This window comes from Ursus americanus, chromosome 25, assembly GCF_024610735.1.
Source record: "Ursus americanus isolate L20-20 chromosome 25, mUrsAme1.1.p, whole genome shotgun sequence".
Lineage (NCBI taxonomy): Eukaryota > Metazoa > Chordata > Mammalia > Carnivora > Ursidae > Ursus > Ursus americanus.
In genome coordinates, this window is record NC_142151.1 from 42,507,850 (window position 1) to 42,532,449 (window position 24,600).

Sequence of the window (24,600 nt, forward strand, 5' to 3'; positions counted from 1 at the left end):
CTCGGCAGTCCACAGCATCGTCAGCAATGCAGCCCAGCCAATGCCTCCTAAGAAACCCTCTTCTGTGCCAATCTCTTAGGAACGAAAATGGTCATTTGATGGTCATCAAATCATGTGGTTTTAGAGCAGGGACAATCTTTAGAAGTTGACTGGATGAGGAAACTCACAGAAAAAGCTGGTGACTTGCCCAAGGTTACCCAGTTCCCCAGTGTTGGAACTGAGTTGGGAACATCGGCGTCCTGACCCAGCTTCTAACAGTGCATATACTGTTCCACAGGCTTCTGCAGACATTGCAGCCTACAAACGCCAGGACCGGTCTTAGCCGGTTTCTCCGGTTATAACGTTAACTACCTATTCCCTCTTGTCTGGTCCTCCGGGATCGCTATGAACATCTGCTTCTCATCCTCTTCGCCTTCTTTCAGTTCCCTCTTCAGTCTATTGTAGGCCACTCCGAAAGACTGAACCCAGGCCAGGATCGGGCAGAATATCAGCTTCCCAGTTCTCTGTGGTTTATAGAACCCCGGATCCGGTTGTCTATTTTAGTCCCAGCCTTGAAATGCTGACTCACACTTAGTTGGAGGCCCTATATTGTTGTCTCTTCTTCCTTTTTGTTCTGCTCAACCCTTTCCTCTCTTTGTTCAGTATCTTCTTTTCTCCTGGTTTCTATTCTTGCCTTCCTCGTCTCCTTTGAAATTTGTCACTTTCTTTCTCTGCTGGCCTCTGACCTACCACCGAATCCTATACTCCTATCTCTAGTGTACGCTAGTAGCTGCCATCACCCAGAACTTTGGGGGGAGCCCCTGTTCTAGGCACTGAAGGCCGGGAACAAGAGAAGGATGAGCCCACAGTGTGCCTGGGAGAGTCTGGGCACTTTTAGGCACTCAAGACCATTTTAAAGCACTCTGTGCCTTTGAATATAGCAAATCTACGTGGGAGGAAGAGCAGATGGGCAGGTTGATAGATAGGTAGATCCGAAAATAATGCAAAAAGGGTAATGTAAAACCACTCCCACTCGGCTTAGTTTGTGAACTGGTAGAGGAGGCGGTAAATGGAAGAACGAGCACAGAGATGGTGACATCCCATGTGGACCCTAGAACTGCATTTCCTTTAGAAGGCTCCATTGCAAATGAAAGGACTCAGGATGATAATGTATATATTCAGTTTTATTTGCTTTTCTGTATCTGGCTCGGTGGTCTCTCAGAATGGTTTTTCCTTGATGGCCTCAAGTCCTAGTGTGGACCTAAGCATCATCCTGGGCAGGCCATTGGACTCAAGGAAGATTTTCAGTTGGAGGCAATGACCTGGAGGAAAAGCCGATATGTCCACAGTCAGTAACTTCTGCCCACCTCCCTTCTGTTTTCTTCCGGGACTCCTGGTTGAGTGTGGCCCTGCACTGGGTTTCTGGGGGAGTTGGGGGGGGCAGGAAGTAGATCTCAGCTGTGTCAGGACAATTCGGTGTTATAGGCACATACCCAGCACTTAGTGGCAAGGACAGGCCTCGGAATGGTTGTGAAGCAAAGTTCATGCCACAAGACTCCCGAGTGTGTTTGAAGGCTGGAGGGCATAGGCGGGCTGATGGTGAAGCCATTAGGTCAGTGTGTAGGTAAAGTCTCACTAACCTTTGAGCATTGTCTAGGATAGTAAAACCGCTTGCCAAAGGGTAGAGCAGATCCTCATAATGCCCTTAGAAAGAGCTCATGAGAGAAAATGTTAGTGACTCTTCTGTTGCCTGGGAGCACGGGGGCCTTGCTGCAGCCGTTTTTCCCTTGGCTTTGACTTAGGACAGCACTGATGTGTGCCTGGTTGAGGTCTGCTGTTGTCACTGTCTTGCCCTAAGCAGTAAACACTTTGGTGAAGCCCGAGTGGGTATGCGGAGGGGAACCCAGGACTGCAGCATTATCGAGGGAAAGTGCCCCACGGAGGCAAGGGACAGGAATAAACAAATGAATGTGGTGAGGAAGATGACGGCTTCCCCTGGCCAGCTTCTGCTCTCCCACCCAGCCAGTGCATGGGTCTTCAGGTGACCCTGTTTCAACCTGTCATGTGCGAAGACTCACTCTGTTTATCCAGGAGATGTAGGCAGAGACCCGGGTGAAGACTGTGGGCTTCCTGGAGACATTACAGCCCAGGCTGGACACAAAGCTGGTCACTCCATGGACGGTGTACTTGCCACTCACCAAGCAATGGAGGGGGCCCCCAGAATCACCCTGCAGGGAGGAGAAGGAGGGGCCTAAAACTCCATTTTTAAATCTTTGAGCCTTTGCTTTTGCTTATACCCCCTCCCCATTTCTGCTTGTAAAATCCGGTGAGTTTTAAAGCTCCAATTGAACCCCCCACTTCCTTCATATCCCCACAATGCAGATGAAATCTCTTCTTCCTGTCCGAACAACCGCAGTACCTCTTCCTTTCTTTTGCTGCACTCATGTCGTGTTCTGCCTTGTATTTTGGTTTCATAATTTGTTTCTACCTGCCACGCCTATCTATGAGCTTCTTGAGACAGGAACTGTGTCTCACTGATATGTTTCCTCTCCTCAATGCTGGCATAGAACTTGGACCATCTTAAGCTCAATAGCTTTTATTGACTTACATCGCACCTGGGAATAGGGGGAGTAGAGTGTTCTAAGGAATTTTTCATCCCCAGCACACAGACCAATGGTTCTCATTAGACTTAGCGTTTAGACACAGGGTGGGTAGTCAACATGTTAAACTAAACTTGGGTAAGGAAAAAAATACTTGGGTAAAGAGGAGTGAAAGTGACATATTGGGTAGTGGTTACATGCTCAGGCTTAGAATCAGAGGAACCTGGGTGGATAGAATATGACCTTGACACTCTCCTCCTTATTCAGCTCCCAGGGTGCCAGTTCTGTAATTCCAGACAGAAAATGGAGATATTTCTCTGGAAAATCTGACCAGCATAAGAGGGAAGACCAGATGATACAGCCATTGGAGGTCCCCGGCTGCCGTGGTCTCACTAAATCACCCTAAAGACCAGCTTACTGTGGATGAATCCCACCGAAGGCTCAGAGGTACTGATCAGCTTTTTATTACCCTCACTCTGAAATAAGAGCAGATGGTGAAGGCGTACCAAACATCTGAAGAAAGCCCCTAATGTAACAATAAAGTTCAAAACAAGGAGACAAAGAAATAAAAAAATGAAGGCAACCAAGATTTGCAGGGAGAAGGAAACAAGCAATAGAAAACTATGATTAATATTGCATTCGTGATACAAGAACAGCATGTTATTAAACAGAACATTCAGAAAACAAAAAGAACCTTTGGAAATTATGACTATGATCATAGAAACGAAAGATCAGAAGGGTTGGAAGATAAAACAGAACAAACGAAATATAGAGAAACGAAGAAAATAAGAGGACTAAGGAGGTAAGTAGGTGAATAACAGAAATTCTAGAGAGAACAGGAAAATGGAGAGGAGGAAATCATCAACCAATAAACATTTTCAGAACCAAAGTTCTGGAGTTTCTAAAATGAGAAAACCCCCCCAAGTCTCTTTCACAATAAATGCAAATAGACCCATACCAAGACACAACACCCTGGGGTCAAGAGAGGATAAAGTAAGTCACTTACAAACCAGTGTGGGGCTGAATTAGTGATGAGAGGAATATACATTATTCAAATTAAAAAGACAGTTATTAACTCCAGGGAAAACAAAGTTCTGCAGGAAATGAAAGGTAATTTTAGAATATAATACAGACGAGAGGTCAGGCATGAAAAAAGCGGTAATCTTGCCAATTGCAAGGACATGGATGGACTTCGAGGGCAGTATGCTCAGTGAGACAAGTCAGACAAAGAAAGACAGGTCCATTATGATCTCTCTTCTATGTGAAATCTAAACACAAAACAAAACAAGCTCATAGATACAGAGGACAGACTGGTGGTTGCCAAAGTGGGGATGGTGGGGGTGGGGGAAGAAATGGAAAAAAAAACCCCAAACAACCTGCTTCCCTTTCTCATGAACTTACTGAAGGATTTGCAACATCAAATAGTGTTTAAGACAAGAAAGAGAAATAGAGGAACACATGACCAGGGACCCACAATAAAACATATACACGCTTGGGTGTGCCAAGCATGTCTCTGGAAGAACAGAGACAGACAAGAGCAGCTGTTGACTCCATGAAGATATATATAATTCACTTATAAGCTGCTTTTGATCACAAAGCACTCTTCCAAAATGTTCCAACTGTTAAAAAATGACAGCAGGCCCCAAATAAAGTCACTTATGCCAAACTCTACTGAGACTTAATACCTGCCTAATTGTACCTTCAGCTTCTCCCAGAAATGGGACCTTTAACCAGCCAACCTAGAATTTCCCAGTCAGCCTAGGAGGTAATCCGCTGATAGACCTCTTAGGAGGGCAGCCTTGCCTAAAACAAGGTATTCTTTGCTAATAATTTCCTTTTTCCATTCTCTCTTTGCCTTTAAAACCTTTTTCTTTTCCACAGTTTAATGAAGCTCTTTTCTATTTTCTAGATAGGATGCTATCTGATTCATGAATCAGTGAAGCCACTTGGATCTCTAAATTTATTCAGCTGAATTTTTGTTACTTAACAGATTTGGTGGCAGAGGCCAGACCAAAGGACACTTCTGATAGCTCTGGGGACACCAAGAAACAGGCATGGGTGACATTTTGCGAACACTGAGTTTACGGTCTTTCTCGCCATTTCCAAGGGCCACAGGTAAGTCCCTTTGTCAGTTCCATTATAATGAACTCTCATCAGATCTTTAAAAATGGGCATTTTGAAGTCTTTTATCATTTACAGAGTTACTGTTTTACTCAGATGATTTTACAAAAGCTTCCTGCAGATGTGTTTTATCTTCAGAGAAATTCATGGAAAAGAATCTGACAGTACTCTAGAATGTAGGTTTCTGGTACTTTCAGATCAAGCAACTGAACTGGTTGAAAATTTCCAGAACTAATGGGGAAAAAAATGGATTCAAATAGGACGAATGTTAATTTCATGGGCCCTCATGAATTGGGGAGGATGATTATAATTTGTATGACTTCTCGTTTAAAACATTGCTGGTTCTCTAATGTTTTGCTTTTCCAGATTTTAGGAAACCTTTTTTCTTTTCTTTGCTTTTCAGCTATCAACAATTTGGTGAGATATATCTTTGTGACCAAAGATGAAACATTTCCTTTTTCTCCCTACCTGATCTCTCCAGAATTCAAAAATTCTCGAGTATTCTTTTCTTGATAATATATAGTTGACCCTTGAACGACATGGGGGTTAGGGACACCGACCGTCCCTCCCTGCATAGTCAAAAATGCCCGTATAACTTTTTACTCCTCAAAACTGTAACTACAGGACTCCTGGGTGGCTCAGTTGGTTAGGCGTCTGCCTTCAGCTTAGGTCATGATCCCAGGGTCCTAGGATTGAGTCCCGCATGGGGCTCCTTGCTTAGCGGGGAGCCTGTTTCTCTCTCTGCCTGCTGCTCCCCCTGCTTGTGCTCTTGTGCTCTCTCTCTCTCTGACAAATAAATAAATAAAATCTTAAAAAAAAAAAAAAAAGAAAAGGTAACTACTAGTAGCCTACTACTGACCAGAAGCCTTACTGGTTAATATAAACAGTCGATTAACACATATTTTTTGTTATATGTGTTCTATACTGTATTCTTACAGTAAAATAACCCAGATAAAAGAAAATGTTATTTAAAAATCATAAGGAAGAGAAATACACTTATTGTTCTATATTTTTTGAAAAAGTCCACATGTAAGTGGACCCACACAGTTCAAACCCATGTTGTTCCAGGGAAACTGTTGTTATTTATATAGGTTCAATGAGAATCTGATCTCCTTGTAAAACAAGACACAATTGGAAACATTGGTTATATTACCAAAGCTCTGATTAGAATATCATATTTGAGAAAGTTGTGCATAGACTCAGATATGACCAGGCAGTTTCAAGGAACTAAGGTTGACCTTACAGAGTCAATAAAGTCTCAGGGAAAAATTGAGCTGGTACTTTGCTTACAAGGTTCCAGCAAAGCAGTCTTAAAAAGAGCTTATGTTGAAACTAATAATACATTCTATGTTAATTAATTGGATTTAAATGAAGTTAAACATTTTTTTAAAAAGAACTTACGTGGTAATCACTATTCTTGCTTCACTTATGTAAATAATCAGGCAAAGTTTAATGCAAACAAATTAGTTTTACTATAAAAAGGAAGGTAATTGTGAGAGAAGAAATTATGTTTACACTTTCCTGTGGATTAGAGTCTAATCCTGTTAATTGTCTTAGAGGTTCTAATTATATACCTGTCAATTGGACTGGATCCTGAATTCTTCTAGTTTCCTGAAAAATCTGGCTATGACTCTTCAAACTAACACTTCCAATTTTCTCTCACCCTTCTGATTTGGAATCACTAAGAACAAAGACTGCCCTTGAATCTCCTTCGAAGGGACGACACCAGGTCCTCCTCACCACCCAGAAGGCAGCCAGTCTCCAGGGACTTAAACCTTGGATATGCATCTCACAGCTGGAGAAGGCCCCACCTGACATCTGGTGCCACACAAGTGTTAGAGACCTCCCAGTCAAAGTGACTAGGGAGAGAAGTAGTTGACGTCGAGGTAGACTGCTTCCTCCCAAGACGCCACATCAAGACTTCACACTTTAACTGAATTTGAAGTCCTTTCCTCTTCCCTTTCCTTTACTCTGGTGCTGGCCTGGAAAGATAACACCTTCCTCCACATCGTCCTGGGCCACGGCTAAGGAGGGGGTAACCTCTGGAACTTAGAACAACTTTTTATTTCAGGCTAAGAGAAGACCTAACTGACCCCTGGCTCGAATGGGCAAACGCAACAATCCCCGAGAATGAATCCACCTAACAGTGCCACCTGATCGAGAAGCGGTTTGTGCCCCGAGAGGGTTTGTCTTTGTCCCTGGTGGTTAGCACTCTCCTTGGGCCTCCAAAGGACTAGATAGCTGGCACACAGCCAGGAAGTGCCTTTTAGGTCATCCAAGTGTGTCCCCAGCTTGCCATCTATGAACTAAGACCCCTCCTTGTACGACTCCCCTGGATTTACATCGAGTTAGAGGAAGAATTGAGTTAGAAAGGAATCATTGATTATTCATGACTCGGGATTCACTTCCTTTGGTAGAGCCACACTTCCCTGGTTAGGAGTAGAGGAAATGTACATCAGAATATGATCAGAAACCTCTTTAACTCTTGAAGATATGGTAAAGTCTGTTGCCAAGACAAAGATAAGAGCTGCCCATCAAAGACCCTTAGATTCTCTGGCCACAGCCGCTCTTGCTGATAGCATAGTCCTTAATTATCTTTAGCTGAGCAAGGGGATGTCCCCGCTGTGGCCAGCACCACCTGTTGCACCTGGATGAACACTTCTGGAGGAGTTGAAACTCACAAAAGATCACTGAGCAAGCCAACTTGACTGAAAAGGGTAACCCCACAATGGGACCTGCCTTTGACTTCTTTGATTTTGATTGGTTTGGGCGTTGGGGACCATGGCTCCAAAGTGCATTCCCAAACACCAGGAATTAATCATCATAGTCTCCTTGGCCCACTGTTATCCTCTCAACAGCTTCAAATGCATGTTCACAGGCACTGACCACCAAGCAAATGATCTCCCCAAAACAGAAACACCAAGAAAGGAATGAAGAGAACGAGCAACTTACAGATTGTGAACCTGATGTCGCTTGGCCTGTAGAATATCACAGGTTAAGCCAAAAACCACAGTGACCTGTGAATACCACACAAAGGATCAACAGAATTCCACAAAAAGCCGTGAGAACTTCAGAGCAGGAGCAGAGAGCGGCCCTAATGCCTTCCATTTTGATCGTACCGCTCAGTTAAGCTGAGACGCTGATCAAAAGTGGGAGATTTTTTTTTTTAAAGATTTACTTATTTCAGAGAGAGAGAGAGCACGAGTGGCAGAGGGAGAGAGAGAATTGCAAGCAGACTCAGATGGGGCTCAATCCGGTGACCTCGAGATCACAACCACGAGATCACGGTCTGAGCCTAAACCAAGAGCTGGTCGCCCAACCGACTGCACCACCCAGGCGCCCCTCTTCTCCCCAAATTCTAGTAGGGGTTTGAGAATATTTCAGGACTAGAGGAATGGAAGGTAATTAAGTTATATATAATTCTATTGTCCTATGCTAATTGAACTAAAAAGAAACAGGCTCTGGAGAGTTGGAAGGTGTGGCTGAGGAGTTGAGGGTAGAAGGAAGAGCCGGAAAAGAGCTCAGTGGGAATGAGTGGATCGAGGCGAGAGGGGCTCAGCGAATCCAGTCTGAGGGAAAGGGTTGGGGCCCAGCAGTCTGAAAACCCAGAAGACATAGTCTTGGTAAACTGCAGTGGGAAAGGCCATGGAGACACAACTGCCTCAGAGAATTGTCAATTTGGAGCCAACTGCCAGAAGAAAAGCACTCTACTTTTTCAGAGTTTGAGACTCTGAGAGAGCAGAGGGAAAGTGAATTAATTCAGAAAGGTTAAACCTTAAGGTAAAAGGGGAAGCTAGCGGGTGACGACCTGGCAGAGACTGCCTCGTGTATCAGGCCCTACTTACATGTGGGGCTCCCAGGATACAGGACACTGGGCAAACTGGGAGGCGTTGGCCTGCCTTACTTCCGTGGTTCTAAGTGCTCACCAGAAATCTTTGATCATTCGATTCTATTTCAGTCAGCCTCCCAGGCTGCTGCTGGCTTCTGTTTCACCTGTCGCAGACCTTGCCATCGGTCTGCACTCTTGTCCTTTTGCTCCAGTTCAGGCAGGAAAACCCAGCCCTGGATTAACCCATTCCCTGCAACTGGGTCTCCAGTTAAACGGAATGAATCATATACTCAGTGATTGTGTGGTCTCCAGCCTCACCCTCACAGGAACATCCTGGAGGCCGATCATTGTCCCACTCACTTGCATTAATCCAGACCCGTACAACCCTTGCTCCTTCATGTTCAGCGTTCAAACTGGCTGCTAGTTTACAAGTTAATTGAAAAAATAATGCAGAACCCCTGTCGTCCCCCAGCGGCCCAGCCCTCACACTCTTTCAGATCCATGCACATTTTGGTCTCTTGCTGTCTCCCTTCCTGTTCCAGCTCCACCTGTGCCCTTGGCTCCTCCTCTCCTCCTCTGGGATCTTGTGCCATTATTCACTCCTTCCTCTCTCTGACTCTACAAGATCCCTTCTTCTCTGCCTATTAACACACTCAGTGGTACCATACTATACTCACCCCTCCGTGACCTGCCATCCTCCTGAAAGCTACCCGACTAGTCCCTTTCTTTCATCCAAGATTCTTGGAAGAGGATTCTCCATTCCTTACTATGTTTCTCATTGCCTCTTCATTTCTTACCTTCCATAAAGCTTCTCCCCTCTGCCCTCTCCTGACACTGTTCTTGCCTCAGTTACCAGTGACCCACCAACTGCCCAAGTAGGCGCTTCTGGTTATCTCCTGTGGCTCCCGGATGCACTGGATACTGTGTGTGACACATCAGTATTTCCTGACATTCTGGAAAACCCTTATGATCTCTAATCCCTTTCTAGTTTTATGGGTTCTCTGTCCTCCACCTATCCAGAAGTGCTCAAGTATTCATGTTATCACAGTTCTTTCCTCAACTCACTGTTCTTTTCTCATTCTACAACTTCTCCCCGGTGGGATGGCGGTGGGTGGGGGTTGGGGGGTGGATCTCACTTGCTGTATCTCTAGTCTGGCTCTCCCCACAAGTTCTACTTCCTTATATCTAATTACTTACTGGTTAACTATACCTGAAGGTCCCACTGGGATTTCAGACTCAACTTGTTCAGAACCAAATTCATCACCTTCTCTCCCAAGTCCTATAAACCTTCTCTGATTGGATGCAACAAACCCCTCCCCAGATCGCTTAAACCAGATGCCTGAAAGTCATTCCAGATCCTCCTTCTTTCTCCCTCCTCTCTGCTGCCCTAGTTCAAGCCCTCAAATCTATTGTCCAGATAATTACAGTAGTCTCCTAACCTGTCTTGGCCAACCTTACCCTCTTCAAAGACATGCTTACCTTGTCATCAGACAATGCTTCTAAAAGGCAAATCTGATCATGCTAGTCTCCTGTTCATAACTCTTCAATGGTTTCCCAGGCCTAGGAGATGAAGTTCATGTCCCTAAGCATATGGTGGAGGTTCATGGCTGGCTGCTGCCCCCACATATGCCACTTCGGGTTATTGATTATTCTGAATTGAAGTTACTTAAGAACAGACAGTGTAAGGACATTCTAACCCTACTTTGTTCCTCTGCAAGCAGAAAATAACCTCCCATGTGAAAGGCACTCTTCCTGTACCAGGAGGTATCTCTTTATCACTAGAGAGAGGGAATTGAGGGCTATATGACAAACCTTCTTAACTTCACCCTGTTGCTTCTTCACTCATTTACCCCAAGACCAAACTTCTTTGCCCTGTCAATTCTTCACAAATTCACTATTTCTTTGTCTAAAAGGCCTTTGTCTTTGAGTCTCATATTTTTATGAGCTTCTGTACATATGAAATTCAATCTGTTTTTCTCCTGTTAATCTGTCTTATGCCAATTTAATTATTAGATGAGCCAAAGAACCTAGAAGGGAGGAAGGGAAAAATTTTCTTCCCCTACACATGGCACTTGAAGCACTAAGTCAAGAGACTCCTACTTGCCTCTAGCGTCATTTCCTGACATTCCCTGGTATGGGGATAGTTTATGTTCTAGCCCAGGGGTCAGCACACTTTTTCTATAAAAGGCCAAATAGAAAATATTTTAGATTCTGCAGGCTATAGAGTCTTTGTCATAAATATTCAACTCTATGGAAGTAGCCATAAACAATATGCAAGTAAACAAGTAAACAAATATGGCTATATTTATTCCAATTAAATGCTTTTTTATAAACATTGGAATTTTATATTTTTCATGTGTCATGACATTATTCTTTTTAAAATTTATTCTCCACCATTTAAAAATGTAAAAACTGGGGCGCCTGGGTGCTGGTCAGTTAAGCAGCCAGCTCTTGGTTTTGGCTCAGGTCGTGATCTCAGGGTGGGGAGATCAAGTTCCACGTCAGCCTCCCCACTGAGCAGAGTCAGCTTGAGATTCTGTCTCCTTCTCCCTCTGTCCCTCCTGCTTGTGCTCTCTCTCTCAAAATAAATAAACAAACCTTAAAAAAAACTTTAAAAAAATGTAAAAACCATTCTTAGCTCATAGACTATAGAGAAACGGGCAGCAGGCAGGATTTGGAAGTTTGTGGGCTCTGACCTCTGCTCTAGCTGTAGGGCACGCCCTGTAATTCTCAGGTGTTCTAGATGGTTTCTTGGCCCATGCCCTCATTCATGTTGTTCTCTCTGAATAGCTTTTCCCCTTTTGCCTGGCTTTCTCCTGTGTAAGCATCAGGACTCACCTACAGACTCTGCTTTCTTGGGGAAGGCAGGTCTTTTTCGACCCCAACAGGTACAGGTTAGTGCCTATCTTTTAGGCTCCTATATTGCTCTTTGCATATTTTTATTATAACACTTACTCACATTGTATTACAATGTTCCATCACGTGTCTGCTCCTGTCTTTCCTCCACTGACCATTCAGTTTGAGTCATCTTTGTATCCCTAACACTTAGTACAGTGCCTGGCATTTCACAAGAACATTTGTTGACCTGCATTAAGAAATCTGTAAGATGGTATACTGCTGATTGATCTTGTCTAAATAGAAGAAGATTCTATTTATTATACATAAATATATATATATGATTATAACACTATTTTGTGCACTTTCTCCTGCCATATTCACCTGTCTATCCTCCTGGAGATACTACTGAGGTAAAGGGCTGGTGGAGGAGGAACTCAAGAAAAGCTGGGGTTGATGGGAAGACAGCTTCCTCGTGCACAATTGCAACCACCACTCTGGGCTGTAAAAAGTCTAGGTGGCTAACAGCTTCTAAGGACCACACGCATACACCAACACACAAATGTTGGGCCACATACCAGCTTTTGAGGTCAGGGCATTGGGCACGATGAATTTTAGGGGTCGTTTCAGCTTTGAGATTCTGTGAGTCTAGAGTTCCGGGCACAGACTCACTCTCACTCGGACGCCAGAGTAGCAAGTCAGGTCTGTGCGTGGGGGTGGGAGTAGGCATGGAAAAGGGAGTGAGGAGAAGGTAGGGGTGGGAGGCAGAGAGGGGAGGGACCTAGTGTGGGACTTCTGACACTCCCTGCACGTGTTCACCTGGCATCCAGAGCGAGCCCCGTCTCCTCCAGCGCACACCATGGTGTTCTTCACGGTGGAGCCCCAGTAGGAGGAGCTGGAGCAGGTGGCGTAGTCCACGGTGGGCAGGTAAGCCTGCTGCAGGGTCTGGGCCAGCTGCCCGTTGGCTGAACAGGACACAGAGCTGGAGGTCAACCCCAGATGCTCTCCAGGGGGAAAGCCTTCCACATCCCGCCTAGCCTTCCCAAGCTCTGCTGAAAGCTGAACTCAGGGCAAGCACCTTCTCTCTGCACCTTGCATTCCATAGAACCCCACCCCCTTCTGTGGAAGCTACAGGCCCCTTCCTTCAGGGGTCATCCTCCATCACTGTTCCCAAGCTCCAAACCACCAACCTCCAATCTCTACTCCTGCTTAAAAAAAGAAAAAAAAAAATGAAAGTGAACAAAATGGTCTTCTTTGCTGATGACTCTCCTGCTTTTACCTTACACTGCAAACCGTAGGAAGCAGAACTGGGACCGTACACCCTTATTTTCATTCCGTAAGAGCTTGGTGCGGTTTTCCTTTATCTGGCTCTTTGGACTTTCCAAAGCCTTGGCACGTGAATTACTTCTTTGTATCCTTACAACAACCCCTTCAAGTTATAGATCAGGAGATAGAACCACTATGACTTTAAGTCAACTGAGAGCAGCTGCATTAGAAGCGTGTGTGTGTCTCTCTCTCTCTTAGCTCCTGGTTCTACCAGTAGACTGGCCGCCTAGAGCGAGGCCTCGCCTCTCCTCTCCTCCAGAGCTCAAATACTGCCTCCTGGCTGACAGACTTCTGTCAGGCCCACTGTCTCTGCCCTTCTTAACTGTCTGTGCTCATAGCCCTCCTGCCTTTCCATGTCGTCTGGAGGGCAGTCCCCACCAGAAGTCTTCCCATGATGGTCAGGGGAGAGCTGAGGCCTCTTCTGCCTTCACGTCTCTGGACCTACAGCTCCTTCTGGTTTATTCTCTCCAACCCACAGCCCAGTGACTATCTACGGACGTAGCATGATGGTGTAATGACCACCAAAGTGGGAGCCAAGATACCTGGGTCCTGGCCCCAGCTAACTAGTTACTAACTAGTCACATGATCTTACACAAGGTCTTTACTTTTGTTGGGCCTTAGTTTCCTCACGTATAAAATGAGAGGCAGGGGCGCCTGGGTGGCTCAGTCGGTGAAGCGTCCGACTCTTGATTTCCACTCAGGTTGTGATCTCAGGACCCTGAGATCGAGCCCCATGGGGGGCTCTGGGCTCAGCAGGGAGTCTGCTAGAGACTCCCTCTCCCTCTGCTCCTCCCCACCACGCTCACTTGCGCACTTTCTCTGAAATAAATAAATAAATCTTTTAAAATTAAATTAAATGAGAGGCGGGTACAAAATATTCTCTGCAGTAGGGTTTTTTGTTTTTGTTTTGTTGTTGTGTTTTAGTTATGACGCGGGTGAGTGACTTGACTATTGCGTGGCCCGTTCTTAGCTTGATTTCATGCCCCAGTTATCTTATCTCTGGTTCCTTGATTCTGGCTCTGAACAACTAGGACCACAGGAAGATGTGCCCCAGAAACCCTGCTGCCTTCTCAAGATCCACGTGGTGGGTGGTGCCCATGCAGGTGACTTACTCTTGGTCCTGCCCCAGCCTGTGATGTAGCAGGGGCTGTTGTTGGCCAGGATGCTTCCCTCCGGGGGCAGAACACCCAGCTGGACATAGCTGTTGAGGGTAACTGTCTGGGCCAGGCGCAGCAGGGCAATGTCGTAGCTGTGGGAGGAAAGGAGCCAGCTCAGGCCTTCCTTCAGGTCAGCGTAGGGGCCGGCCCTCACTAAGTCTTGGTGTCCCCAGAGAATCAGAAACTAACAGCTTTAGTTAGTTAGTTTAGCTGGATGGCTCAGTTGGTTAAGCGTCTGCCTTCGGCTCAGGTCATGATCTCGGGGTCCTGGGATCAAGTTCCACATTGGGCTCCCTGCTCAGCGGGGAGTCTAATTCTTCCTCTCCCTCTGCCCCCATTTGTGCTTGCTCTCTCTCTAGTGCACTCTCTCTCAAATAAATAAATAAATAAATAAAATCTTAAAAAAAAACCCAAACTATCAACTTTAGGGGTCCCTGGGTGGCTCAGTTGGCTAGGCGTCCGACTCTTGATTTTGGCTCAGGTGATGATCTCAGGGTTGTGGAATCGAGCCCCACATGGGGTTCTGCGCTCAGCGGGGAGTCTGCTTGAGATTTTCTCTCCCTCCCCCTCCCCCATGCATGCACTGTCTCTCTCTCTCTCTCTCTCTCTCTCTAGAATAAACAAGTCAATCTTTAAAGGAAAAAAAAAAAGAAAAGAAGTTATTAGAAAAAAAAGAAACTAATGACTTTGAAGGAGGAGGGGACTGATTCCCTGGGGCTCACAGGCGACATAGCCGGGTGGTAGGCTATTCCTTGTCTAACAGCAGCACCTGCTGGCGAGCTGTTGTTGGTGTGGTCTAGCTGCGACCTCTGCAACCCAGGGGAGTGGAGCCTGCAGCTTTCACTTATGAAGGGGGAATCAGAAAGGAGCCAAGTGGTATGATCTTGGTAGCAGAGAAAAATTCTCAAAGAAGAAAGATGAAAAGCACTGCGTGGTTCTGAAAGCTCTGCAGAAATATCCCAGTTACCCGAATCCCCCCCCACCAATGCCCCCACTCCAGAAAACCCACCACCATTTTAACCACTTCCTCTCCAAAAGTTCACAGCTCAGTATTGCAGGAGTTTTTTCATATAAGATTCATTTTAAGAAATGTACTTTTGCTGATGGAATAATAACAACACAAATGGAGCCCTTAAACTCTGCAGGGAAGTTTAAGGGGATCCAGTCATACAGACCAGCTTAGATCCAAGAAATCCCAAAGACCTTCAAAGATTCCGAAGCCTTCCAAAATCCCAATCGTCAGAGTCCTTCTGGATGAACGTGAGGGACGCCAAGACACTGTTGCTGGCCAGCCAGCCCTCCACCTCCCAGCCCAAGGCCAGCCCAGCCTCGCCCCTACCCGGCAGCCACGTTATTGCTGTTCCAGGATGGGTGGACCACGATCTTCTGCACACTCACAGACTGCTCCGTGCCGTCGTTCTGGTTCAGGTTGTGTTCTCCAGCCACCACACGGAAGGTCATTTGACTGCAGTGACAGAAGAGAAGACCCTGAGGGATCCAGGGGGCTCTTTCCCCTCAGAGAAAAGCTGGGAAACCATCTCACGTCCTGTCTTTAAGACAGGAAGCCATTTTTCAAGCCCAGACAGAGGGCGGACGAAAGACCCTGGAAGGCGAGCAAGTACCAAGCTCTCTCCTTCTCTAATTTACTGACTTGGTGGAGGGACAAAAACTACCATCAACTTCATTGCCCAGTTCATGAAGCTAACCCTCATGGACTGAATATCTCATAACCTGGGCGAGGCATGGTGAGCATGAATGATGTAATGGCTCATGGCCACAGAGGGATCTGAGGGAGATTATAAACCAACAGTTCTTAAAGCATGATCCCCTGGACCAGCAGCATCAGCATAACCTGGAAACTTGTTAGAAATGCAGATTATCAGGTTCAGCCTGAACCTACCAAGTCAGAAGCGCTGCCGGGCCAGACCCAGCAATCCATGCCTTCCAGGTGATTCTGACTCATGCTCAGATTTGAGAACAATGGCTCAAGGCAAATATGAAAAAAATGGTTACCAGCCAGGCGTTGACCAGGCGCGGAGATATTCATCTACTTAATCCTCCTAGTAACTCTACGAAGTGGGTATTGCGACTCCATGTTAGAAATAAGAGAATGAGAGCTTAGAGAAGCTAAGTAAGTCAGCCAAGGTCACAAAGGTAGAAGAAGGTCGGATGGGATTTGACCTAAGCTTGCCTGGTGCCAAAATCTGTACTTTTCATTAGATATAATGTCGGCCCCCCAACACTCCCTTAAAATCTTGCCCCGAATGCTCAAAGATACATATTCCTGCAGAAAGGCCAGACTCCTCCCCTTCTAGGGGCTCAGCAAGGCTGGTTTTTGTTTTTCTCACCTGTCCACGCAGTGAGCAGCTGTCATCACCCAGTTCTGTTTGATGAGAGTCCCTCCACAGGTATGATACCATTTGCCCCCAGACAGGTACTGGAGGGAAATCTAGAAGGGGAGGGGAGAAAAGAAGGAGAGGTTGGGGTTTCTTAAAAGATTTTGCTCCAAACTACCTGTTACACTTCCTTCAATTCCTGCCATCCTTCAGAACTTTCTCCAACTTTGTGGGCCAGAGATGGCCAATGGGTTTCGTTGGACCTGCCGATTGCTACTGATCGGTCGCTGGTGGCTTCTTGGAGTGGTGGCGAGAGGGGGTGTGCAGATGGCCCTGGGATCAGCAGCAGAGTGCTCCGTTGTTGGGTGATGTTTGCTGTGTCCATGGGTGGGGGAGGAAAGGCACACAACAGTGTATTTGACATCCCTACTCTGGCTTGTTGCAAAGGGCCAAGAACCCAGGTCCTGTTACCTTCATTCCCTCTTGGTAGGAAATGTGGCCATGGAATTTCGCCATCACCTGAGCCCACAGGCTCAGGTCTCCAGAGCTCCGCCTCCAAGGTCAAGACATACCCTGTCCCCCTCCTTCAGGGAATACTCAGAATGGCCCCTGAAATACTCATTTTTATCAGCTCAGGTCGTCTTCAGCACCTGCTATTCCACAACAGCTCTACTTCTGAAAATTGCGCCGCAGACTTTTGTGAACTGAATTTCATTCTAACTGTCGTGATGCTTCTGAAAATGTGGCCATTTGCCAGTTCATTTGCCAGTTTTACACATTTAGAACTGCTTGAATCAAAGCCTGGCTGGCCTGCTACAAAGGTAGAAACTCTAAATAGCCAAATAAGCAACAAGCTCTCCTCGGGGTGGGGGTGTGCCCGGATGCAGAGACACGCGGTGCGGAGTGGGGGGGGGGGGTGAGGAGTCGGAGGTGTGGGTCTGGCACAGTCTTGCTAGTGCGACACAGTGGTGTCTCTGGGGACATAAATGTGGTTTGTGCTTGGGTGTGTCCTGGGACAGTGAGTGGGGTTGGGGTTCAAATCCCCTCCTCCAAAACCTTCGTGTGCCTTCTCCACCTAAGCCTGGTCCCATTCATCTTCAAAATCTAGACTCCAGACAGTTGGAGAGCTTCTTCTGGATACGGACGTACACAAACACACATAATCTCGTCTACCAGCTACAGGCAACGCTTGTTTTGCTAGAAGTCCGGGGCTGTGAAGGAACACCCACCTGAGAGGGCCAGGAATTCTTCCCGGCCTCAGTCCCTCCAACTACCCGGGCATTGGTTTCTGGAAAGTCCTCGGTGCTGTGTCCTTTGTGGGGCAGAAGAAAAGTGAGTGATGACTAAGCATGGGGTCAGCTCAGGGTGGGGGGCAGGGCGGCAGTTTGCTTTGTCTGCGAATTCGCAGTTCCTCCCTAGCAAATGAGGGGCCCCGCTGAGAGTTAGGAGAGCCCCTTTTGACAATGGGGGAGTCTGAACAACTTCTGCCTCCCCCAGGCGTCCTCAGAACTGTCGCATGCTGTGAAGGAGGCATCTCACGTCACTAGGCTAGGGTTTCTAGAGGCTCCCTGTGCCTCAGCCTTGCTCGGGGCATCTCATGGCCTGAGGTGATCCCCCATCTCTACCCACACATACAGTCTTTGGCACGGTTCTCCAGGGGGCAAGGAAGGCAGTGCTCATCCCAGTCAGCACCTGCTGAGGATGTCTTCCTTTTCAGTGGGGGTGGTGAGAAAGCCCAGGCCCCCGAAAGGGGCTTCTCTGCTTCGTGGTTCAAGGTCCTGCCAACCAGAGGGTTCTGCACGGAGAGTGCCCTGACTGTTCCTGTCCTGGGCTCCAGGAGGGTAAAGTTTTTGCTAGACTCACAGAATGCTCCATCCCGCTCTGGGATAGAGAACAGGCCTGGATTAAGGATCGCTTTTAACCTTCCTGTTCAAATCCTCCCCCTTCTAGAGCTCAGGCCGAACGACCCACTTACCATAAAGGACCAGGGTGGCGAACACCAGGAAACGTAGCATGTTGCCAGCTGGGTAGACCACTGCCCCCTTGCCATGGACCAGGCCTTCTTTATAGTCCTCTCATCAGCAGCTTTGCTGACCTTCTTGTTGCCAGCTGGCAGGGCTGCGGGTGGAAGGCGGGAAAATCCCAGGTGACATGGAAATACAAACGAAAAGATTGATTTTCAAGTAAACTAATTTGTCTGTTGTTCAAAGACAGAACAAGGTCCGGTTAGGGCTGAATTAATCATCTGCCTTCAGGTGAAAAGCATCCAATAAACTCTTTCTCAGAAATGAGAAGGGGGAGCCAGGACCGGCCTTGTCCTCACAGTGCCCCCCTCATGGGCTGTCACTGCCTTCCTGTCCTCACGGCGCTGCAGGTGCACACATCCATTCCGCGCACGGGGAGCTGGAGGCAAGGGGTAGGTGTGGAGGAGGGAAGGGTGCTCAGCGAAAAGAAGAGACAGCAATGGCCCCCTGCCCAAGCAGGGAGGTGGGACATGCTCGCAGGACGCAGACAGAGGTGTAAACGCAGGGAGATAAAGCAGAGTAGATAACAGTGGAGAGAATTCCGGTGCAGGAAGGTACTAAGAAACAGGTCTGGGGAGACTCAGACGGAGAGCCACAAAGAGAGCTGCTCCCAGAGAAGGAGAACGTGAGGCAGGTTAGAAGGGGGGGCTCCCGGGCTAGGGAGAGAGTCTGAGGGCTGTGAGCATGGAGGGCAGAGAGCAGGTGGGGAACAGGCACGTGCTGCAGAAGAGGCAAGGCTCGGCCCATCAAAGTCGGGAGGGAGGACGGAAGGAGAAGCAGGTGCTCTGGGTGGGAAAGGACTTCGGGTTGGGAGGCCCCAGAGGGAGGACCATGAGTGGAGCTGTGATTTAGGCAAAGAGGAGCCAGGAAGCCTGTAGTGAGGCAGCAAAGTCACCTGGTTCAGCTGGGGGTTTGTGACCTAGATGCTTTCAAGAATTCTAGTCCTTCTCTTCCTTCCTTTCTTTCTTTTTCTTTCTTTCTCTTTCTTTCTTTCTTTCTTTCTTTCTTTCTTTCTTTCTTTCTTTTTCTTTCTTTCTCTTTCCTCTCTCTTTCTTGTCCTTCCTTCCTTCCTTCGTTCCTTTCTTTTTTACAATTTTATTTATTTATTTTAAAGAGAGAGAGAGAGAGAACATGGGCAGGGGGAGGGGCAGAGGAAGAGAGAGAGAGAGAGAATCGCAAGCAGACTCTGCACTGAGCTCAGAGCCCGACATGGGGCTCAATCTTACGACCCCGAGATCATGCCCTGAGCCAAAACCAGGAGTCAGACGCCCTAGAATTCTAGGCGCCCCTAGAATTCAAGTTTTGAGCCTGCAGGTGCAGGAGAGGCCCGGAAAAGGCTGTTGGAAGGAGTCCTGTACTCTTCGTCCCTGAGGTGTTCAGGGCAATCACATATGGCTCTCTGGTCACCCCGAGGGCCCCCTTTCCAGTCCCATCCCCAGTATTCTAACAGAAGTAGATGGGGAAGAGGGCTGAGCTTAGCTGGGAAACTAGGGCCTTTTTTGTCTTCCTCCCCCCACCTCCCTGCCTGCTCTGGAGCTAAGGACACAGCTCTAGCCCTGGGACAAGGAGCCAGGAGGAGGCTTTAGCGCCACCTAAAGGTCACCCCTCCACATCACATACTCCAAAGCGAGCCTCTAAGGGCAGGGCCAAGGTCCCATCCACCTCTGCATGCTTGGCCTAGCTCAGAGCAGCCCCATCTGTATTTGCATAAAACTCCAATTCTTTAGGTCGGCGCTTGAGGCCCTCACAGCCCGCCTCACCTGCACCTGCAGCCTCACCTCTCCTGCTGGGCTGACTCTTCTAGTCTCACTCCTAGGGTTAGGCATAGACAGTGGTCTGGGTTTCAATTTCAAGGCACTGCGTTTCTTCTAAGCAATTCTAATTCTAGGAATGCATCCTTTTGAAATAAACACAGGCACACAAATAAATGTACGAGGCTGTGGGTTATGTCGTTTGTCACCAAGTTGTCGCAAAATTTGGGAGAAACCCAAGTATTCATCAGCAGGGAAAGGTTAAAGAAATTGGGTTTAACCATATTATGGAATACTCTCCAGCTTCTAAAGAATGAGTTAGACTTAAATGGACATGAAAAGATGTCCTCGAGATAGTGAATGAAGGCATCCCATTGCACATGATATGGTCCTGGGTGTGTGTCTATTCGTATACGCATAGGAAGAAGGGACAGAAGGGTCTATACACAGAAGTTATTACGTCCAGAGAATGAATCAATAGGTCTGGGGACATTGTGAGGATCGATTTCACTTCTTAAATTCATATTGTTCTGTATTATTTGGCTTCTCTACAGCATTACTTTTGTAATTAAAAATAAGAATACCTTCTGAGGTATTAGCTGTTTTTGGCAATGGCACCAATACTCTTCAGGTGGGAAACAGGTCCTTAGGAGGGACCAGCCATTCAGTGCCAAGGCGAGAGGCTTCTGGAGCCGGGAGATAGTGGCACAGGGGTAGCGTCGAGGTTTTAAGCGAGATGTAAGCAAGGTTTTAAGGTTTTAGGTTAACTCTGAGAATGGTCAGAGGGATGAATTTAAGCAATCGTGTAGATACTGGGTTACGGTGAGCCCAGCCTCAGCGAAGGGGAGGCCATGAAGCCTTATACCACCCCATTAGTGCCCTCTCCCTCTTCTGGACCACGTACCTTCCCTAGTCCTCCCCTCGCCCCCAAATCTGGGCCTACTCTCTAGGTGTGGTGTGTGGTTTTTTTCCCTCTTCTGCTGCACCTCTCACTCCCTGTGAGTCACTCTTAGCTGCCTGCCCCCAGGAGAGGTTATGCTTGGCACAACGGGGCACCTCGGTTGGGCACATAGCATAAGATTGGGCTGGAGGGCTGTTGAGTGATGCCAGAGAGTAGGAGGGGAAGTGGGATAATTGGCAAGTAATCAACACCTGACAAACATCCGGATGTTTAGTGGAACCAAGAGTAGCGTTAGGACTAGAATTAGGAACTATGGCTCCCTATGGTTTACCCTCATGAGCATGACCTTCAAAGCCTGTAGAACAGGGTTGACTTACCCAGTAGGCACAGCAGGCAGAGCGCCGAGGGCCCACAGTTTTAGTTTCTTTAAAAATCAGAAGAAATAAAAGGAATACCATCAGCCTGGATTATATTCATCTTTGTACCAATGCAGTTGTAAAACATAATTTAAGAATTTTGTGAAGACAAGAGGACTTAGGTCCCGTGAGTCATGTGGCCCAACCCTCCGCTTCTGCATCCACTCTTCCTTTGCCCTGATGTCGCCTTGCTTTCTCAGAGCCACTGCAGCCTCGTCTCTCTGTGACTTTTCTCATCCCAGATCCCACCTGCTTGCGTGAGATCCCAGCTAAGAACTCATCCCTGAGGCCGAAGGTCAAATGTCACCGTCTTTGTGAGGCCTTCCCCGATTCCCCTAGATGGCAGGAATTGTTCTTTCCATGTCACCTAGCACAGCTCTGAACACCTCCAGGCTCGTCCTGACTGGCTTCCATCTGCTTCCCCAGCGAGAGTGTGGGTTCCACGGGGGAAGAGTCTCATCTTAACATCACCTCATGTCTACGTGGGCTTGACACACAGTATGTAGGCAAGATCGGGGGCCAGAGGATGTCTGGGGACAAGAGACAGTGACATGACAGGACTTTTCAGACGTGTGTGGCTCTCCACAGCCTGAATCAATGGATTCTCCAATGGACCAGCTAAGGGACAACGTGGGGGAGGGGGAACAAAAGGCAAGTTTGCTTCCCCAGCGCCATAAGACCTTTATTTTCATTGGGATCTCAGGTCCAATTCTCTTTCCAGCAAAGAATTTTCCCTTTCCCCATCGCTGGCTGTATCCTGGCCACTCTCTCCTCTCCCACTAGCTGGGCTAGCCCAGAATGTTTCCCCTACAGGGTCGAAGGCTCTCAGAATTGAGGAGACCCCCTGCAGTGGGGGCTGTGCCGGGAGAGGCGGCTGTGGTCCCATGGCACCCTCATGTGGGGATGCCCGAGATGACAGCCTGCTACCGAAAGTCTGAAGCCCTTCTGGGCAGCTGGGCTCTCATGTTCAGGCCAAGTGGCCAGGCATGGTGGGGTCCAACTTGCTTGGAGAAGAGATGACACGCGTGTGGGTCTGCCCCATGCGGGGACTCCGTGCGGGTACAGCAGACGAGGCCAGTGCTGTGGTCATGCTCAATTCTCCACACTGTCCCCGCTTCCTCAGACTGCCCAGGGCTCTTGCTGGACTCATCAGGGGTCTGGTCTCAGGTTGCCGATACCTTGCCGTGTGGTGTTAGACAAATTACTCATCTGGCCTCAGGTTCACAATAGGAAAACGGTAGGGTTAGACTAAAACAACAGTTTCGAATGGTGCTCACAGACCTTTAGAAGTTCAGGGGCTGTCGGGATTATCCTCACCTACCCTCAACCTTGCCCCTGCCACTCGGCCTGTCATCTACGTTATATACGGGGCATTGAAAAAAGGCTTCTGGGACTGAGAGCTCAGACTCACTGGCTGCACGAGCTTGCTCTCGGCACTAACATCCCAGGACGCCCAACGGTGGTCTCCCTCGTGGCTGCCTGGAGCCGCCGTTCTAGGCTGTACGGAAGCAGGCCAGCCGGAAGTGGTCAACACGGAGGGAAGAGAGACCCGGAAGGTTGATGGCTCGGGGTCTAGTGTTCTTGTGGTGTGGCGGAAGGAGCTCCGGCCCAGCATTCGAAATCAAGTCTCAGTCTTGGCTCCCACCATCCACTAGCTGTGGGACTACAGACAAGCCTCTTTCTCTCTCTCTGCCTCTGCTTTCTTATCTGTAAAATGGGCCTGGTGGTTCCCGGCCTGTCTTCCTCACAGGGTTACTGTGCAGACGAAAGAAGATGAAGGATTTCTATCAGAGTGCTTTCTAGAAACTAATTGGCTCTAGGACCTTCGGGCAATATGAGCAGGGAGACTCTTGTAGACCCCTCGTCTCTGTTTGAAGGTGCTACCTCACTAGTCTGTGGGTGCCCCGCATGACCAGGGACTTTTCTCGAATTCAGTATTGCTGCCTCGCGCCCTCCCTAGGCTGCCTTCTCCGCCTGGAAGTCTGTTTCAAGGACAGGAGGCAAGCCCTAGACCAAGTGTCATGTGTTCCAACGGCCTCTTTCGTCAACGTGGAGGAAGGAAAATGGGCCCTGTGTTGTTGCAAGCAGTAGGAAGATCCTGCCCTGACAGCCACTGGGTTTAGAAATCCATCTTTAAGGCCATAGAGAAGCTGATAATCAGGTTCTCAAATATCAGATTCTCTAAAATCCTATTTCCTGAGAGGCTTGCTTCCCCATGGGAAATCCCACGGGGGTGACCGAGGGCTTAGTTGAAGATCCAGTGCTGGTGGGGGTCACTGGGGTTGCAGGAGGCCATGGCTGGCTTTTTGTCCTCAGACGTCAGGCAGGTACCAGATCCTGAGTTCCTGATTAGCTGGTCCTAAAAGATGACACAGTAAAAGGTCAACCCGGGCTTCAGATCTCTAACGGTGCTACTAGGGGCAATGAGATGGGGAACAATAAGTAAAAAGCAAAGGAAATACAACAAGGCACAAAGAAGACACTTCCAAATTTCTTTCTTTGCATGCCAGATACCCGGACAGGGTGCATTCCTGAGTTTGCCCCTGTGTCCAGTGTCAGTTTCCCACTTCCGGCTTTAGCCTGAGCAGCTGAAATAGAGGAAGGCCGGGCACGGGGCTAACGCTTTCAGGGACCCCTCCTCTGGATGCCCAGGCTCAAAGGCCTGAGCCCCCGCTGCACACTTTCACTTTCTGCCTTCGATCTTATTTATACTCTTCCCTTCCCTAGAGTCCCGATCTTCCTTGAAGACTGGGGGAGGCTGGGGTGTGGAGGCTCATGGGTCGTGCTAGTTTGGGTCCAGTATTATAGAAGTTACATTCTACCCCCTGGGGCAGTGTGGTGTCCTAGAAAGAACCCAGGCTTTTAAGTCAGAATGATCTAGGTCTGAATCCCAGGTCTGCCACTTACTACGATGGGGCTTGGGCCAGTCACAGACTGGCTGAGGCTTCAGCTGGCTCATCGCCACACGTGGGGGCACTCCCTCCCTGGGAAGAGCCTCTGAGAGAGGAGCCGCACTCATGCTGTGTGGGTACATAGCTTTGTACCTGGCACACACAGGGCGGGCAGGAGCCACGGGTGAATCTTCACCTTCATCGACTTGGGTTCAGCCTTAAAAATACCTGAGCCATGACAGCGACGGCCACGGACCATAACTCAACTTTGTATCAGCCAGAGCCAGACCTCACCAGACATCACTGACGCCCCAAGAACCCTGCCGGTGACCAAGCCCACTCTCTCCAGACGTTCTCCATTGCTCTGATCCGCTACATGGCTGAAGATGCAGAAAAGAAGCGGGGGGGGGGGGGCGGAGGGGGGGGAGGGTCGT

At 48.1% G+C, this 24,600-nt stretch overlaps 2 protein-coding genes and 1 long non-coding RNA gene across 6 annotated transcripts in view; 1 reads left to right on the forward strand and 2 right to left on the reverse strand.

Moving 5' to 3' along the window:
- Positions 1–1,145: 1,145 nt before the first annotated feature.
- On the reverse strand, positions 1,146–18,267 carry CELA1 (chymotrypsin like elastase 1). The gene is made up of 8 exons (XM_045800735.2): positions 18,159–18,267; positions 17,413–17,495; positions 16,196–16,296; positions 15,187–15,312; positions 13,803–13,939; positions 12,184–12,329; positions 2,058–2,207; positions 1,146–1,301 (listed from the first exon to the last, which is right to left on the reverse strand). Exons 1-8 carry the CDS (start codon positions 18,196–18,198, stop codon positions 1,284–1,286), a joined length of 801 nt encoding a protein of 266 aa, XP_045656691.1. The 5' UTR covers positions 18,199–18,267; the 3' UTR covers positions 1,146–1,283.
- On the forward strand, positions 4,568–11,714 carry LOC123794738 (uncharacterized). Its single transcript, XR_006780229.2, has 2 exons — positions 4,568–4,694; positions 6,387–11,714. It is a non-coding gene; the product is annotated as an uncharacterized LOC123794738 (long non-coding RNA).
- Positions 18,268–21,326: 3,059 nt separating the features above from the next.
- GALNT6 (polypeptide N-acetylgalactosaminyltransferase 6) overlaps positions 21,327–24,600 on the reverse strand; it is a 34,732-nt gene continuing 31,458 nt past the window's right edge. For all 4 annotated transcript variants that reach the window (XM_045801024.2, XM_045801025.2, XM_087855845.1 and 1 more), the window contains one exon: positions 21,327–23,634. In XM_045801024.2, the coding sequence (XP_045656980.1) occupies positions 23,521–23,634 (114 nt within the window). In that variant the 3' untranslated portion in view covers positions 21,327–23,520. The remainder of the gene's footprint in view (positions 23,635–24,600) is intronic.

Bases quoted from the DNA above. Each gene is read 5' to 3' on its own strand.
- CELA1 (XM_045800735.2), bottom strand. From the start codon at position 18,198: ATGCTACGTTTCCTGGTGTTCGCCACCCTGGTCCTTTATG. The intron at 12,330-13,802 runs GTAAGTCACCTG...TGTCCTGTTCAG, and splicing joins AGGCTGGGGCAGGACCAAGA to CCAACGGGCAGCTGGCCCAG. The intron at 2,208-12,183 runs GTGAACACGTGC...TCCTCCCTGCAG, and splicing joins GGGCTCGCTCTGGATGCCAG to GGTGATTCTGGGGGCCCCCT.